We start from the raw sequence: 18474 nt of genomic DNA on the forward strand, positions 1-18474 counted from the left end.
TACTACAGCCCGGGAATGCATTCCCAAACCCCTGTGAACTCTGACCCACTTCCTTTATTCTCCCAAGGCTGCATTGCAAAAACCTGCCTTTGGTTCTGCACTCTACCTCTTCCTCCCCCTCTCTTGCCTACCCCCACTCCTCTCTTTTAGTTTGTTCCCTGTGATTCCCAGTAAACAATTGTGATCAAGACATACGGGCTTTGTTCCTTTCTAAGAGCAAAACTACTACTATACCCACTACTGACTCCCCCCTTACACAGCTCCTAAGCTAGGGGAAAGATCTGTTTCGAAAGTGCTCTTTTTCTACTGCAATATTTATACATTACTGTAGTGAGATACTGAGACAGTACAATGGGGAATAAAGTAAAAATAAAGTCCTCCTTTTCACGCCCCTCCCATCTCCCCCATTTACCATCCAGAGCTAACTGTAAATGTCTGGGGGAAGGGTGTCCTTCTGGGCCTTTCTATTACAAGTTTTATCTTTGTGGTCTTCCTAGAATGGGTGCACATATCTACCAGGATCAATATGACTTCATGAATAAGAGGCTGCCTTGTTTCCAAGGACAGAAACAGGAAGCTTTTTGTTGTTTCCAGATCTCTATTCTCCTCACCATAGTGGTTCCTACTCAGAATTTTCCTAGAGCTATTTTCAGATGCGTGAAATAAGAAAACCACACATTTGTAGCTTGAATACTGTGACTATGATATTTATGTAATTTCAGTAACCAAGAGGAAAGGGGTCTATGGGACACTAAACTAGGAATTCAGAAACCCCAAATGTCATGATGCTTCTGCCCTGAGTACGCAGTTGATGACCTCGTGAGAGCCCCTCAGCCTCTGGGCTTTCTCATCCTCACCTAGAAAACAAGCTGGTCAGATTGCCTAAATTACAGATCCTTTCATTTAATTTTTTTAAATAAATTTTTTGTTTATTTTTATGGGTTTTTTTTCTTAAACGTGTGTGTCAGTGTGTAAAGGGAAAACGAGTAGGGGTAGAGGCAGGGGATGTGGGGGGGGGGGGTCCCTTTTTTCACCTACCTCCGGTAACTGAGCTGGACCTTTCATGCCGGATGTAACCTGCAGAGGTGGTTGCCATGGAGTTGGTGGGGGTGGTCCAGTGGAGATGGGTGTAGAACGAGAAGACAGGGAGCCCTAAGACCAGAGCTCCTGCCCCAGGAGACACGCACAGGTGGATCGAAAAGGCTTTTTGCAAACGTGAGGCGGGACTTTTCCTTCCCGGTACCTGCCATGGGATCGCATCCCCAGTAATCCTCTTTTTTTCTTTAACTTTTCAGGCAGAGCATCTAACCAGCTGCTACTGGGGTGGGAGCAGCAATGCTCTGGACCGGCACGACCCCAGCCTGCCTTACTTGGAACAGTATCGCATTGACTTTGAGCAGTTCAAGGGGATGTTTGCTCTTCTCTTTCCCTGGGCCTGCGGAACTCACTCTGAAGTATTGGCCTCCCGCCTCTTCCAGTTGTTGGATGAAAATGGAGATTCTCTGATTAACTTCCGAGAGTTTGTCTCCGGCCTAAGTAAGCATGGGATGTTACTTCATGAATTGGGAAGGGATGACAGGGCAGCAACAGCCACCCCCGTTCCTGGTGGTCCTCAGTGCTGCCCTCCGGGCCACAGCCCCGCACTGCCTCCAAGGGTTCGGTTTAGAGGGTAGAGCGTCTCATTTTAAGGTTTGCAAACTGATGGTAAAATTCGTTTAAATGAACGGATATACTATATGATTAAAGCATTCGACATTAGTTAGTCCTCAGCACAAGTTAAAATACATTACCAGAGAATGTGCAAGACAATAAAATGCCAACTTACACACTGAAACCACAGGCTGTGATACCTTTACAAGAATATTTGAGTGGATTGTTCTTCTTTGACACAAAGTATATTTATATTACGTATCGCAAAATGTTATAAAAACCTTTCGTGATGTCTTTAATAAAGGGCTGAAGAAACCGCAGCGGTTCTGCGGTCTAAATGGAGGTCTTTTCTCTCCATCTGGCCTGGAGGAAGGACCGGCTGTCCTGAGAAAGCACACCCACACCTCACAAGCAGCACGTGGTTTCTGCCCGTCAGCCTCACTGCCTGACCGTTATTCTGTGTTAGCAGGACTGCCCTATGTCCTTTAGAACTCTTGCTCCCTTCATGATGGAGCAGAAAGGCTACAGGGTAGTAGAGCTTGGCCCACCAGACATTGAGGTTGTGGATGTAGGACGTGTTATGCCGGTGGGTCAGAATGAGACAAGGAGAAGGAAAAAAAAAAAAAAAAGCGCATTCTAATTGTGCCACTCTGTGACTGTGGGCCAGGTACTTTATGATGTATAAAAAATTATTTATTTATTTATTTTGAGAGAGAGCAGGGGAGGGGCAAAGAGAGAGAGAGAATCCCAAGCAGGCTCTGTGCTATCAGCACAGAGCCTGATGCAGGGCTTGATCTTAAGAACCATGAGATCACGACCTGAGCGTAAATCAAGAGGTGGAGGCTTCACCCGACTGAGCCACCTAGGCGTCCATCCCCAGGTCATGTACTTTAAAATGACATGCCCTAGGAAAGATGAAGGGGTCAGGCACAGAGACAATGATGACTCCAAAAAGTGCTCTAAATCTTTAAGAATAATGACTAGGGCTTAAAGGCCAAAGGAAGCTGATGGTTTTTAAAAAAGCAAAGGGGAGGGGCGCCTAGGTGACTCAGTCAGTTAAGCGTCCAACTTTTGGCTCTGGTCATGGTCTCACAGTTCCTGAATTCCAGCATCAGGCTCTGTGCTGCTAGCACAGAGCCTGCTCAGGATTCTCTCCCTCTCTCTCTGCCCCTCTCCTGCTCACACTCTCTTTCTCACAATAAATAAGTAAATATAAAAAGACAAAGTGGGGGCGCCTGGGTGGCGCAGTCGGTTAAGCGTCCGACTTCAGCCAGGTCGCGATCTCACGGTCCGTGAGTTCGAGCCCCGCGTCGGGCTCTGGGCTGATGGCTCAGAGCCTGGAGCCTGTTTCTGATTCTGTGTCTCCCTCTCTCTCTGTCCCTCCCCCGTTCATGCTCTGTCTCTCTGTCCCAAAAATAAATAATAAAACGTTGAAAAAAAAAAAAAATTTTAAAAAGACAAAGGGATGTAGATGAAGTGCACTTAGGAAGGAAAAAATTATTTGTATAAAGCACTCACATATATGCTTAAAAGGGAAGGGGGACATGGAAGAATTAGCCTTTTTTTAGTGCAGACACTACTCAGATGCTTTAGAATTTGTATTTTATCGCTAAATCCAAACAGTGGCCTTTTGAGGAGATACTAATGACAGCTGACATTTATACAGCATTTACTCTGCTGCGGGCACTGCGCTCATGTTTACATGCATTCAATTTGCCTAAGACACACAACTACGAAATTGAAGTTTGAACCCAGGCACTTCAGGGGCCCACTTTGTGCTCTTACTATTATGCTTTATTACCCACGTGCTTACTCTTATTAGCCCCTTTTTTGGCTAAAGACATGAAAGCTCAGAAAAGTTAAATAACTTGCTGGGACACTAGTTTCTAGCGAGTCAATACTTACCTGTTATTGGACTGAACTACACAGTTAGTACATGCTGGGCCCAGGATTCAGAGAAGGGCTGTCTGTCTCAACAATTCATCCTTTTCTTGCTACTCGATGCTGAGGACAGCAAGCAGGGTATTTCTTAGGAAGGAGGAGGTATTAATTTTTAATTACACAAGTAACATATAAGTACATCCCGCTTTTTTAAACAGTGGAACAATCCAGGCAAGGCTAAAGACCCCTTTATCCCTCTCCTAATCTTTTCTGCCCCAAGGTAACTACTTATTGCCAGATGGGTGGCTTTCATCAAATCCAAAAGGGATTTATAAAAATTATCTTTGGACAGGATTAAGGAGGAGGAAAAAGAAACCAGTGCTGCATTAGAAAAGTGATAGAATTTAATAGAAGTATTTAATTGACTTAAGTTCAGGTGACTCCAGTAAGGAAAATACTCTTCAAAATCTTCAAGAAAGGAAAGAGAGGCTTGTAGTCCAGGATAGTGAAAACACTGAAAAAGAGTATTTAGGGTTCTCAAAAGGCAGTTGAGTTCTTGAGCAAAGTATGCCTTGCTCCAGATACTGGGAGAATGCTCAGAGCTGTTGTCACTCTGTGGGACAATTATTATGGAGATAGACAAGCAGACCAGAAAAGAGAAATTCTGTTCAGGTTTTAAAAACTAAAAAACAGGGGCGCCTGGGTGGCTCAGTCGGTTGGGCGTCCGACTTCGGCTCAGGTCATGATCTTGCAGTCCGTGAGTTCGAGCCCCGCGTCGGGCTCTGTGCTGACAGTTCAGAGCCTGGAGCCTGTTTCAGATTCTGTGTCTCCCTCTCTCTCTGACCCTCCCCCGTTCATGCTCTGTCTCTCTCTGTCTCAAAAATAAATAAACGTTAAAGAAAAAAATTTTTAAAAACTAAAACACGGATTCTGGAAAAGATGATATCAATCCCCAGGAAGTTCCCTCTAGAAATTCATGAACAGATGGTCTATGTGGAATTAGAAATAAGGGATTACTATCAGAAGCCACAAATGAACTGTATCTCCTTTTCCAATCATGTTGCTGAAAGGCAGGCTCTAAATATGTCATACGTGTCCTGATGCAGCTGGTCATTTGACAGATAACTTGTATAAATGGAAAAGGTAGGAAGGAGCATATAGAAGTTGGTGATTAGGTAACTGGCTGAACACTGCCCCCAAAATATGATGGTTAATGAGTCAGTTTCAACTGAGGGTTCTCTGGTACTTTGGGTTTGATATTTGACCTCTGATTTTTCCTTCGTTTGCAAATGAGTAACTGTCAGGATAAAATGACTTTGAATAGAATTCTTGGAACAGTGCCTGACTTAAAAAGGGTTTAATGACAGACATTTATTAATTATTTGCTTTGTGTTAAATCTCGTGCTAACTGCTTTCCACGTGTGTGTCACTTTTCTTCTCACAATAATTTTACGAGATAGAATTGTCTGTCATTACTTTCATGATTAGTATTAGTTGGTGTGCAGACATCTTGGAGTTCAGTTAACCACGTGGTCAATATGAAACTCCAGAGTGAAAGAGTATAAAAAAATTGAATGTAAACTCAGGCCATATTAGTGGAAAAGTCAAAAACAGCTCCACTATTCTCTGAAGTAGATAAGAGTCTTCTGGGACTCTCTGTCCAGAGAGATATTGATTGATGAGTCAACACATAAAGTGGATGTGAGTAAAAATGGGGAAGGCTATACAAATCATGTTATATGAGAAAGTGGAAAAATTTGGAGAGGGCGTGATAAACTTGCCTTGAAAAGATAAGCTTGAGGGAGACAGGTGAGTTGTCCTCAAAATCTGAAGGTTGTTGTATTGAGGCAACAGACCTATTCTGTTTGGCTTTAACGAGTAGAATAAGGGAAAGAAGAGCAGTTCTAAACCTTTTTTTGAGTCATGGACTCTTTGAGATCTAATAAGGACTTTGGACATTTTCTTCCCCTCAAAATGACATGTGCACATAGAGACAAATTTTCTATTTCATGGGCTTTGTGGACTTTCTGAAGTTGAGATTGCAGGTTAAGGATCCTGAGACTAAAACAAAAATTGCAAAAGGACTTTTAGTAGTTAGAGAATACATCTGCAGAACGGAATGCATCTGGTGGTGATGACCTCTCCGTCTCTGAAAGTGTTCAAGCAGGTGCTAGATCCCTGTCTTTCGTCAGTGCGTGAAGGGAGATGCCTGCATTTAGTGGACACCCCTGCTGTTTCTGCCAGATTCTGCGATTCCTCTTTCCCCAAAGCTGACTAATCTTCAACTGGCTGCTCTAAGACTAGATATTTGTGAAGGATTTTCTGATTCCAATACGTATAGACTTTAAAAGAAAAGTAACAGGGTTATTTCGATTGAAGGGATGGTGATATAATGGCAGACAGATGAGGATGAATTAAACTGAAGAAATATTTAGGAGAACCCCAAAACGACTAACAGGGATTTCTACAATGAATAATTGGAAGCGATCTCAGACATGTTTCGAGATTATTTCTGAATTCTGTTCGAGTGTTGAAACCCAGTTAAATGGGTTTTCTTATGAATAACACATTTATTATGTTCCAGGCACTATTCTAAGTGTTTTATACATGTTAATACATTTAATTCTCACATTCCTTTGATCCTGATGTCAAGACCACTGGTAGAATCTTGTGTTTATTATTATACAGGGGAAACTGAGGTACAGAGAAATTAACTCTCCCAAGGGCAAATAGTAGGTACAAAGGAATTGAACCCAGGTGTCTGGGTTCCAGAGCTCTTAACCCAAATATGTCCTGACCAGACCTTTTGTCACCTAATGTCTTGATTTCAGTTTGCGAAAAGTAGAGTTTTTAGGGGAATGCTAAGCTGAGAGGCATCACTACCACACATGATGCATTTCACATTGTATTTATATGATTCTAGGTGCTGCATGCCATGGGGACCTCACAGAGAAACTCAAACTCCTTTACAAAATGCATGTCTTGCCTGGTAAGTGAGCCACACAGAGGAGCCCATGTATTTGTGACCATGACCTGGTTTGAAAGTTCTTTTTTTGATATACAAAATCACTCACTGGTCACTAAGCATGAACTGAATAGTAATTACCTGCATAGGTTCCTGCATCAGTATGTGCTTGATTCCATGGTCATTTACCTGTCTGAGGTATGAGTTGTAATAGAAAAGAGCAGACATCTGCAAGAGAAAGAACAAATAGCATTTGGTAACTCACGAAATACAAAGGTCGCAAAAGAGGAGAACGTAGGACCTGAGATTTTGAGTTTAGAAGGAGTCATTTTAACACTGACAGAAACAAGTGGGCAAGATGGAGAGGTTTTGAGTTCAGGTTTTAAAAGGTTGGCCTATAGCATGGATATATCTAGCAAACACTAAAAAAAAAAAGGATTGACATTAAGGATAGAGATAGGGTGAAATTGTAGATTTGAGAATTACCTTTAATTGCATACAGTTTCCTAAAATTTGGTTTGTAAGGCAGCAGCATTTCACAGAATTTAGGACAGTCTCATAAAAAGGAAGAGGCAAAGGGACACTTCAGTGTGAGGTTGTTAAAAAGGAAGGTGGAGTGAAAAAATGGAGTGAGCCCCCCACACCCCCCATGAGGCTATAGAGGCCGTCGGCATTCAGGGCCCCCAGTAATGTGCCCCCTCTCCACCTTGGTACCTCCAGCTCCTCGTCCTCCCCATGTCACTTCTTTAACAATTAAAGCACACTTTCCTTGAGTCACCGCCCCGCCAATATGAGAATGACCTCTCCTCCCCTCTCTAGAGCCATCCTCTGATCAAGATGAGCCAGATTCTGCTTTTGAAGCAACTCAATACTTCTTTGAAGACATCACCCCAGAATGCACACATGGTAAGTGACTTTCCTCCCCATAGGTACAGTATTTCTTTTCTACAGAGCCCTCTTGTTACTAGAAAAAGTTGCCTCAAAGCTAGTCAGTCAAAGAAGTATATGAATTCAGTTGCCTAATACATTACTTTCTTTTCAGATTTGTGAAGTCAAGCAGCCAACAACTAGGGAGTGGGTACTTTGCCCACTGAAGGGAGCATGCACACTGTGTCTCACTGGCTTAGAGAAAACATGACCCCTAGAGCGATATATTTTGCTCCCCTTTCCCGACTGTAGTCAGGCTCATTAAGAACATCATCCTGTTATTATTCTGCTATCCAGAATCAGGACATTTATGTCAGAAAGAGTTCTCTTATATCTGTATGTAAGAGATACACAGGCTCTGTAATAGGTGTCAGTAAACTTCAGCCCAGGGGCCAAATGTGGCCCGGGGTCTGTTTGTACAGCCTGCGAACTAAGAAAGGGTTTTACAGGGGCGCCTGGGTGGCTCAGTCGGTTAAGCGTCCCACTTCAACTCAGGTCACGATCTCGCGATCCGTGAGTTCGAGCCCCGCGTCAGGCTCTGGGCTGATGGCTCAGAGCCTGGAGCCTGCTCCCGATTCTGTGTCTCCCTCTCTCTCTGCCCCTTCCCTGTTCATGCTCTGTCTCTCTCTGTCTCAAAAATAAATTTTAAAAAGTTTAAAAAAAAAAAAAGAAAGGGTTTTACATTTTTAAATGGATTTTAAGAAATCAAAAGTAGAATGATATTTCATGATATAGGAAAATTATATGAAATTTAAACTTGAGTGCCTATAAAGTTTTATTGGAACACTGCCAAGCTATTCATTTATGTATTGCCTCTGGCTACTTTCATGCTATGGGTGGTAGAACTGAGTAGTTGAGACAGAGGCAGTGTGGGCTGCAAAACCTGTGAAATGTTTACTGTCCAGTCTTTTATGAAAAAAAAAAAACGTGCTGATTTCTGCTTCATGTAGGTATGGGTATTAGGTCTACATAGACATGGTTCAACTCACTGTATACAATGAGATACACAGACGGTGTCTGTCTTGTGTGAATCTAGGCAACATCTCTCAGTAGCTATCACAGTGACTTCTCTACCTTCTCATTCATCATTACTGCAGCTTCATGACTTCACCCAAGTTCAAAAGTAAACATGGGCTGCTTCTGGGTCCTTTTGCCTCTTAAATCTTATCATTCCAAAATAAGCACAGTTTAGGCCAGCTTTTTTTTTTTAATTGGAATTTTTAACTTATAGTGTTGTATTAGTTTCAGCTGTGCGACATGACTCAACAATTCTGTACATTACTCAGTGCTCATCACGATATGTGTGGTCACCATATGTCACCAAATAACGTTAGTATGATTGAGTAGAAAGGGGTGAGCCAGACCCAGTCTTATTACTATTGGCAATACAAGTTGAGGGTAGGATCTTTGGACAGAATGCCACTCTGTATATTGTTACCTAGGTGAGCTCAGGTAGGTTCTGGCATCTCTAAGCCTCAGTTTCCTTTTGTGGAAAATGGAGATGATAGCTGGCATATTGGGTATAGTATGGATTTAATGAGCTGACATAGTCAGGCTTTTTTAGCATAGTGCCTTAGCATATCTTACAATATTCCTAACTTTGTTTGCAATAGTTTTTTGGCTGCAAAATGTTAGCCATATCTTTGTTTTTTGTTTTTTTTTTGTTTTTTTTTCCAACGTTTTTTATTTATTTTTGGGACAGAGAGAGACAGAGCATGAACGGGGGAGGGGCAGAGAGAGAGGGAGACACAGAATCGGAAACAGGCTCCAGGCTCCGAGCCATCAGCCCAGAGCCCGACGCGGGGCTCGAACTCACGGACTGCGAGATCGTGACCTGGCTGAAGTCGGACGCTTAACCGACTGCGCCACCCAGGCGCCCCAGCCATATCTTTGTTAGTAAACACTCATTTCAGAAAAGGATTCACTTATTTCAGAATGCTTCAGGAATGGTCACATGCTAATAGGATTTAATAATCATTAAAAGTTGCTTTAAAAAAAAGTGTTTTTCTAACTCCCAAATCACTATTGCTTTGTGTTGAAATTTTAAAAATATAGATATAATATATATATATAAAATAAGCTAAAGATAAAGCTTAAAATTTTGTAATACAAAGATAACAGTATCCTGGGATACTTTTGTAATGTTTATTCGTATAACGTATGTAATTATGATAATATATGCATATATATAAAACGGGGATCAAATTGCCTATACAATTTTGTATCCTACTTTTTTTGTTTAAAATCCCGTGAGCATGCTACGATGTCATTAAACATCCTGTGAAAACCTGGTTTTTATTTATTTGTTTTTAATTTTTTTTAATGTTTATTTTTGAGGGGGGTGGGGGGCAGAGAGAGGGAGACACAGAATCCGAAGCAGGTGCCAGGCTCTGCTTGCAGTAGAAGGGGCCCCCCTGAAACCAGGCGCCCCCCTGAAAGCCTGGTTTTTAAATGGCTGTACAATACCTGTTGCATGAACTTAACCGTACTTTAAAATATTTTTTAATATCTACTTGTTTCCTAAGTCATTTTCAACATTAAGAGGAGAAGAATTTCTCAATGACGTATAGTACATTGTTCTCACTCTGTCTTAAAAGCTGCCGAGATTAACCTGACGCTGAATTCAGTGAAGGTCGCATATCTGGCAAGCCAGCCACCTTTTGGATGATTGAAGATGTGCTGGAATGCATTTGGACAGCTGACAAACTGAATGGGAAGTGGGAGGGGGAGTTTTATACCTCTCCTTTTGAAGTCTTTATGTGCCCTATAATGTCCTGTTTTTAGAAGAAAAAGGAAAACAGTTAAAAGTGGTTTCCTGGAAAGTCATATATTTTTTTTTTAATTTATTGACTTTGAAGAAGAGAGAGAGAGAGAATGAGTGGGGGAGAGGCAAGAGAGAGGGAGAGAGAGAGAATCCGAAACAGGCTCTGCTCTGTCAGTGCAGAATACATTGCAGGGCTCGACCCCCACGAACCATGAGATCATGATCTGAGCCGAAATCAAGAGTCGGAAGCTTAACTGACTGAGCCACCCAGGAGCCTCAACAAGTCATAGTTTTGAAATGCCATATTACGAATGTGAAGGAATTTTGTAGCATATCACATTTTTTGGTTTTCTTTTTTAAAAAGTGAGTTCTTTATCTTTTGCAGAGCCCGGCAGAAAACCAGTCTCATGAATGCAAAGTTAAGATGATGATATAACAGAGAGGGTAGGGAAATCATTCATTGGACCAACACCACCATTTTTTAAGAAGGGAAGACTACACGACATCGTTTCTTAAATTCCTAGTTCTACACTGAACCCTGTTTGTGAAAAATAATTCTGGGGGAATCCACTACTGAGAAATAGGGTTGTGAGATAAGATAAGGAGCAGCAGTAAAATCTGAATTCGAGACTAGCGAAACATCATTTGTTTAGCACAAGTATGTACCATGTGATATTTAGGACTCACTTACGCCAGAATATTATTTACCTATCTCAAATTCAGATTTAACTCAGTTTACTACTGGGTTTTGGCTTTGGTTTTCTTTGTTTTGCTAAATCGGGCAGCCATACCTAAAGGTTTTCCTGTTTTCTACTGCAAATGCTGAGTCTGTGGGTGTATTATATAACCTTGTACTTTTCTTTCTTCCTCACATTTCTTGGCAGTGGTGGGGCTGGATAGCAGGAGGAAACACGGTGCGGAGGATGGCTTTGTGACAGTGAGTCTGCAGCCAGACAGAGGTATACATCTTCTCTTCCCCATGTTTGCCTCATGCTGGGTGAACACTTGTTTCTGGCCCTTTGAACACTTACTTCCTGACATTTGGGTTTTAGGGAAGAGGGCAAATTCTCAAGAAAATCGCAATTATCTGAGACTCTGGACTCCGGAAAATAAATCCAAATCAAAGAATGCAAAGGATTTACCCAAATTGAATCAGGTAAGTGTCTAACATTTCAGTTTCTTCATTTTGAACCTTGAAGATGTTTTCCAAGTCCTAGAAAAATGTAGACTACGTACCCCTGAAAGATAATGGTAACTCAATAAAAAAAATAAAAAATGAATTAATAAAAGGGGATGCCTTGCCTGGGTGGCTCAGTCAGTTGAGCCTCACGGCTCAGGTCATGATCCCGAGGTCATGGGATCGAGCCCCACGTCAGGCTCCATACTGAGTGTGGAGCCTACTTGGGATTCTGTTTCTCTCTCTCTCTCTCTCTTTCCCTCTGCCCCTCTCGCCCACTTGTGCATGCCCTCTCTCTCTCTCAAACTAAAAAATAAAATTAATTAATTAATTAAAAGATAATGGTAACTTGGGGTATTCAATTAAGATCTGTTTGGATCTAGTCTGTGCATGTTTTCATGCATCAAAAATATGTTCAATCATGGGGTGCCTGGGTGGCTCAGTCAGTTAAGCGGCCGACTTCGGCTCGGGTCATGATCTCGCGGTCCGTGAGTTCGAGCCCCGCGTCGGGCTCTGTGCTGACAGCTCAGAGCCTGGAGCCTGTTTCGGATTCTGTGTCTCCCTCTCTCTCTGCCCCTCCCCTGTTCATGCTCTGTCTCTCTCTGTCTCAAAAATAAATAAACGTTTAAAAAAAAAAAAAAATGTTCAATCGTGAGGAGGTGACCCACCCCCTCAGAGAAAATGCAAATCACAAAATACTCAGTTCTTTGAGTACACACATTCTCATTTCAGTTATTAAAAATACTCTCAGATACTCAGAAGACAAGCTCATGCTGTTTTCAAATGACCGTGCTCGGCTATAAAGATGTCTGACACATTTTTTCCTTAAAAAGCTGAGTTGTAGTGAGGCAGAGGAAACAATATAAATAATACAACCCAGGATGGAAATGTTGTCTCCTAACAGGAGAGCAGATGAATCACGTGGGTGGGGAGTAGAAGGCATCACGCCTGCCCACGACACCAGCAAATGTGAGAGAGGGGATTTGAGCTAACCTGGGGCTGCACGCTGAAGAGTGTAGACATGACATGGGATGAGGTCTGGGATTTACTTACAATACTTGAACAGAGGATAAAAGAGTTGGTGAAGCAGCTAACCGTAGGACAATCATTCTAGACTCTGGGTGCCAGCTACGTGAAGGTTCATTATTTCATCCTTTCTACTTTCACGGATGTTGGAAATTCTTCAAATTAAAAAGAATGCAAACATGAGTGAAGAGACTTTATTTTTTCAGGTTCATTTATTTAGTTTGAGATGGGGGGGATGGGCAGAGAGAGAAGAGAGAATCCCAAGCAGGCTCCACACAGTCAGTGCAGAGCCCGATGCGGGGCTCGAACTCAGGAACAGTGAGTTGATGACCTGAGCCGAAATCAAGAGTTGGCACGTAACCGACTAAGCCACCCAGGCACCCCAAGTGAAGAGACTTTAAACAGTAGCCAGTTGGTTCTACATAGAGGACTTTTCAGAGTCTTTCAGGAGCCCTGTTATTAAATGGCTTCACAGTCCACTTCAGTCCTGCCTCTGTGCTGCCAACGAGATGGTCCCATCCTCTGTGTTTTTCCCGATCACTTTTCAGGGGCAGTTTATTGAGCTGTGCAAGACCATGTATAACATGTTCAGCGAAGACCCCAACGAGCAGGAGCTGTACCACGCCACGGCTGCGGTGACCAGCCTCCTCCTGGAGATCGGGGAAGTCGGCAAGCTCTTTGTCACCCAGCCTGCCAAGGAGGGCGGGAGTGGGGGCAGCGGGCCCGCCTGCAACGCGGCCATCCCGGGCGCGCTCTTCCCCAAGAAAGGGCCCGGCCAGTCTTACGTGGTGGAGGCTGTTGAGCCCCTCCCGGCTGGCTTGGTGGTGGAGGGTGAGGAACACTCCCTGGGAGGGCAGTTGGAGGACATCAAGCTGGAGGACTCCTCTCCCCGGGACCACGGGGCCTGCTCCTCCATGCTGATTTCCGATGACGACACCAAGGACGACAGCTCCATGTCCTCGTACTCGGTGCTGAGTGCCGGCTCCCACGAGGAGGACAAGTTGCACTGTGAGGACATCGGGGAGGACACCGTCCTGGTGCGCAGCGGCCAGGGCACGGCGGCCCTGCCCCGGAGCACCAGCCTGGACCGGGACTGGGCCATCACCTTCGAGCAGTTCCTGGCCTCTCTCCTGACTGAGCCGGCCCTAGTGAAGTACTTTGACAAGCCCGTGTGCATGATGGCCAGGATCACCAGTGCAAAAAACATCCGGATGATGGGCAAGCCCCTCACTTCGGCCAGTGACTATGAGATCTCCGCCATGTCAGGCTGACCCCTGCGCCTTCTCTGGGGACCGGGAGGGGAGGGAGGGTTTTTTTTTTTAATGTTCCGTGTTGGGCTTTCTTTCTTCCTTTTAAATTAAATATTTATTAGTACCCGGCTTGAAGCCTAGTGTTTTCATAATATAATACAATGAAAACTACAATGAAAACTGTTGGAGAAATATTTAAACACCTCAACGTAGGTACAGTACACTGTCTTGGGGGAGGGGATTGAACAGAATACAGTTAATTCAGTGAATTCCAAAAAAGATTAATCTGTCCGTGATATGTGTGTATTTTAACTTCTTAATCTTGCTGTTGAGCTGTGTACATGGTTAAAAAATAGTGCTGTTTAACGCTAAATAAGGCAGCAACCTTTTGTGTATTTGGGCTTTTTAGATAAAACTAGAGCCGTCAGGAAAATGAAATGCCACAAACACAAAAATGTTCCTAAAAGGAAAAGGCATTGTTGGCGGGGGTAAATCCTATACCATTTTAGGTGGAGGGTGCATTAGAAATATTTTTTAAGATTTGAAATATATTTCATAAAAGTCCTCTATTCAGAAATCATATTCAACAGATGTTTCCTTTCAAGGGGAAAATATTTGAGGCTCTAAACAATTATGAATTTTCACATGATGCCAGAATAACACTTCTAGTTGATCAATTTGGACCAATACTAGACCAACTTTGCATTAAAAAAACTGTTGTGATTATTTAAGTCAGCTGGCCAGAATTCAGGGAAAATGAACAGTCTTTTGTTACAGAGAATCTGAAAATGACAACAAAGATAACCGAAGGCTCAGGATTTTTTTTTTTTTTTTTTAAAGAGTAAAAGTACTGATGCTTCTGATACTGGATCTTCAGCTTCTTGTAACTCATTGCAAATAAAGCAAAAACTAAAACCGATAAACTTTACCATTGCTATACTGTGCATAGATTCAAGAAATTAAACTACGTATCTTCTATGACCATCTTTCCCGTTAAATCGATGTCAAGTAGAGATCATGTAAACTAAAAAACAAAATCTGCAAGATAACGTACCTGAATGTTTTAAAGCAGAACTTGTCACTTTATTAAAAGAATAGTATGCTCTATTTCCTGAATGGATGTGGAAATGAAAACTAGCACACCTGCACTTTGGATTGTTGCTTTTTTTTTTTTTTTTTTTTTTTATTACTCTTATAGTTTTGCCTTTTACAGATGTTGAAGGTTTTTTCTCCTTATTGTTGACTTCATCATCGCGGTCACATTTTCTTTGCTGATTCAGAATGTCCCTTTTGACACATTCCTTTATTATGCATTGTGGTTTTTTTTTTTGAGCTGTTGCTGCTGTTTCTTATTTTGTTTACAGAATGATTTTTAAACTGTCAAATGAAGTAGTGTTAACCTCAAGTAGGACAAATGTGAACAAATAAAATACATCAGATATTCAGATCCGGCTTTTATTTCAGTGCTTGAATTCCTGCCTAAGGCAATAACGTTATTCTTTTGACAACTTTGCAGGGGGAATTATATTTAGGCAACCATTTTGACTAAGTAAACCAACACTTAGAGGCAAATATTTTCAGATAAAAAAGACCGTGTGTTGTGTGCATGTGAATGGGTGTATTTAAAATAAGGAAGTGAATGTGTATCAGTTACCTAATTATTTAACTTATGCTGCAGAAGTGATAAAAAGGTGAAAATCTCTCATTAGTACACTGTAATACCATTTGGTATGTATCTAGTTGGGTAGCTAGTAATTGATTTGATTTGACTTTTTTTTTTAATATTTTCATTTTATTTTTGAAAGAGAGAGAGAGTGCGAGTGGGGGAGGGACAGAGAGAGCGCGGGAGACTCAGAATCCTAAGCAAGCTCCAGGCTCTGAGCTGTCAGCACAGAGCCCAACGAGGGGGCTCACACTCACGGACCATGAGGTCATGACCTGAGCTGAAATCCGAAGCTTAACGGACCGAGCCACCCAGGCTCCCCAATTTGATTTGACTTTAAGGTTGTTCCGCATTATTCCATCATGTGTTTAACTGTAAAATCCTATTCTCTTAACCACCTCTACCTTGCCAATATCAGTGATGGATCTGGGAGGGGAACAGGCATGCGTTTAAATGCTCCTCCCAGGTAAACGGGAGGAGTCAGAACGTTCCATTGTTACTGAGAAAGGGACTGTGACTCAGCAGCGTATTACCCTGAAAGCATGTCTCTGAGGCTGTGTTGTCATCTTGCCCCCCTCTGTTCAAACACATCATAGTGCTCGTCACAGCGGAACTATACTTACTACGTAAAGGCCATTCTTAAGTCTGTTTGCTTCCGTAGGCTGCACGCGGAGGAGTCCTGAGCCTGTGAGTTGATTATTTCCAGCTTAGTCTGTGAGACAAATGGGCCTGTCACCTCATCCTCTTAGCCTCCAGAAGGCGGTCGGTCAGTACATTTCAAAGAGCATTTTCTGAGAAAAGATTAAAATTCCTGTCTTCTTTTTAATGGGTGTGTTATGTCTTTTTAGTATCTCCGTGGATTCTCTTGATTTCAATTTATTGTAATTTACTATCTCTGTATGGTCCCTTTTGATCTAGCTCTGTGATGATTAGCTTCCCAGGCTAATAATCGTTACACCATCCAGATGGTGGCTCTCATGTATATCCTAATAGACTCGAACTGGCATCCCTGTGAGCTTTTAGCTAGAGCTCTGGGTCTTGGCCACCAGTGGTGCTTTTACATATGAAAGCTCAAAAGAAAAAGCTACTGCCAGGGGAAAGGAAGAAACCTTTTGGAGCCTGGATGCTAGGGAAGTGGGTGTGCCAGGGAAACCACAGATCCAGCCAAGGTGTCGTTCCATCCAGCATTACTTCAAGTCTGATTCTGGAATGGAGGGGGGACAAACTCTGTGGAAGTGCCACAGAGGGAGCCACAGGCAATGGGGAGGCTCCTGTGTCAACAGTGTCCTCGTCTCCCACTGAGGCATGCAATCTGGGAACCATGGCTGCCAGGCAGAGGGCCGCCGTCTGTAAGTCCTTGTCACAGCAAGTAGGAAAGGTAGCTAGACATCTCCTCACTTTCCTGTCCCCGGAGTTTGGATAGCAGCCCCCCAGTCTTGGCTGGTCTCTGACTGAAGGTTTGTCTAGGGGGTCTAAGCTTAGAGCTGCCTGGGGCGCCTGGGTGGCCCTGTCAGTTGAGCGTCTGACTTAGGCTCAGGTCATGATCTCACAGTTTGTGGGTTGGAGCCCCTCGTCGGGCTCTGTGCTGACAGCACAGAGCCTGCTTCGGATCTTCTGTCCCCCTGTGTCTCCATCCCTCCCCTGCTCCTGCTTGTGCTCTCTCAAAAATAAATAAAACATTAAAAAAATTAAAAATAATAAACTTAGAGCTACTTTAGCTCTTGAATCTAACACAGTGAAACTCCTGGGGAGCGCGTTGACAGCTGCCACATTTCCAATCCCTCTGGCTGCTCCGAATGTGAATTCTTCACTATCTATCCCATAAGAAGGCTCTTTTGTTATGGCATCGACTTCTAACCTGAACAGAGTAGCAGTTGATGTGGTGAGTACAAAGTATTTCACACTATTTTCTGCTTGAAGATGACTCTTTACATAATGTTTAGGGCCCCATGCCTTCTGTTGAGCATTTTCTTGACAGTCTAATTCTTTAAAAGGAAAGCTCGGGGAGCCAGACAAAGGAATTGAGAGCTAGGCACAGTGTGAGTACAGAAGACTTGGATCAGGGTTCTCTGCCTGTGGGCTCTGTTAAAATGCCAGGCTGCCAGGAGGCGGGTCAGCTCAGCCACCAGAAGCAGATGACTCAAGGCCAAACTATAGATTGTTAGGGCTTCCTGGATTCACAACTGCTTCCTCTCCTCACCCTTCACAGAGAGGCCAAGAACTCAGCAAACCCAAATCCTGTAACTCTTCTTAGAATACTTCAAGGGCAAGTATCAGCTAGACTGATGCCACATCCTAGGACTGGGCTGGAGGCAATCTTGAGCCCTAGAATAGGTCTAGCAAATTCAGTTATTTCATGGATATGGCCTACCTACTGGGTGCCAGATACTGTTTCAGGCTCTTGGAGTACAGCAGCAAATGACACGGATCAAAAATTCCTGTCCCTAAGAGAAACTTACACTCTGATAAGGGAGATAAGCAAGATAAATGCCATCTATGCTATATGTTAGTGACGCAGGCAATCAAAATGAAGCAAAGGAGCAGGGCTTGGAAGGCTGGGGTGCTCAGAGAAGACCTCACGGAGGTGACTTATGAGTAAAAGCGGAGGGAGTGAGCCGTGCAGTTATCTGAGGGGACAGCTTTTCACACTAAAGGAACCCCGAGTACAAAGGCCCCTAAAGTGAGAGGCTGCCTGGCAAGTTTGAAGCAGAGCAAGGCAGCTGTGGATGAACAGAGGGAAGACGCTAACAATGAGGCAGAGACAATGGGGAAGCAGATCTTACAGGATCTAGGAGGTCAACGAAAAGGCTTCAGCTCTTAATGCGGAGTGAGATGGAGTGGCCTAAAGAGTCAGGAGCTAGGGAGGCACGTTCTGACTTAGATTTTAAGAGTAATTCTGGGGGCACCTGGGTGGCTCAGTCAGTTAAGTATCCAACTCTTGATTTGGGCTCAAGTCATGATCTCAAGGTTCATGAGTATTGAGCCCCACATTGGGCTCCACACGGACAGTGCGAATTGGAATGCTTGGGAACCTCTCCTCTCCCTCTCTCTCTTCCCCACCCCCCCCAAATAAATAAATAAACAAAAGGAATAATTCTGAACCTGCTGTTGAGAATAATGGTAGAAACACAGCAACAGAAAGGGGCAGACCAGTTAAGAGATCAGGGTCCT

At 43.2% G+C, this 18474-nt stretch overlaps 1 protein-coding gene across 1 annotated transcript in view; it reads left to right on the plus strand.

Moving 5' to 3' along the window:
* Positions 1 to 15085, plus strand: part of TBC1D9 (TBC1 domain family member 9) — a 116583-nt gene extending 101498 nt beyond the window's left edge. The window contains exons 16-21 of the mRNA XM_058721311.1: positions 1296 to 1536; positions 6455 to 6520; positions 7316 to 7402; positions 11072 to 11146; positions 11240 to 11343; positions 12939 to 15085. Coding sequence (XP_058577294.1) covers positions 1296 to 1536; positions 6455 to 6520; positions 7316 to 7402; positions 11072 to 11146; positions 11240 to 11343; positions 12939 to 13661 — 1296 coding nt within the window. The 3' untranslated portion in view covers positions 13662 to 15085. The remainder of the gene's footprint in view (positions 1 to 1295; positions 1537 to 6454; positions 6521 to 7315; positions 7403 to 11071; positions 11147 to 11239; positions 11344 to 12938) is intronic.
* The last annotated feature ends 3389 nt before the right edge of the window (positions 15086 to 18474 follow it).

Source organism: Neofelis nebulosa, chromosome 3 (assembly GCF_028018385.1).
Source record: "Neofelis nebulosa isolate mNeoNeb1 chromosome 3, mNeoNeb1.pri, whole genome shotgun sequence".
In the NCBI taxonomy this organism is placed as follows: domain Eukaryota; kingdom Metazoa; phylum Chordata; class Mammalia; order Carnivora; family Felidae; genus Neofelis; species Neofelis nebulosa.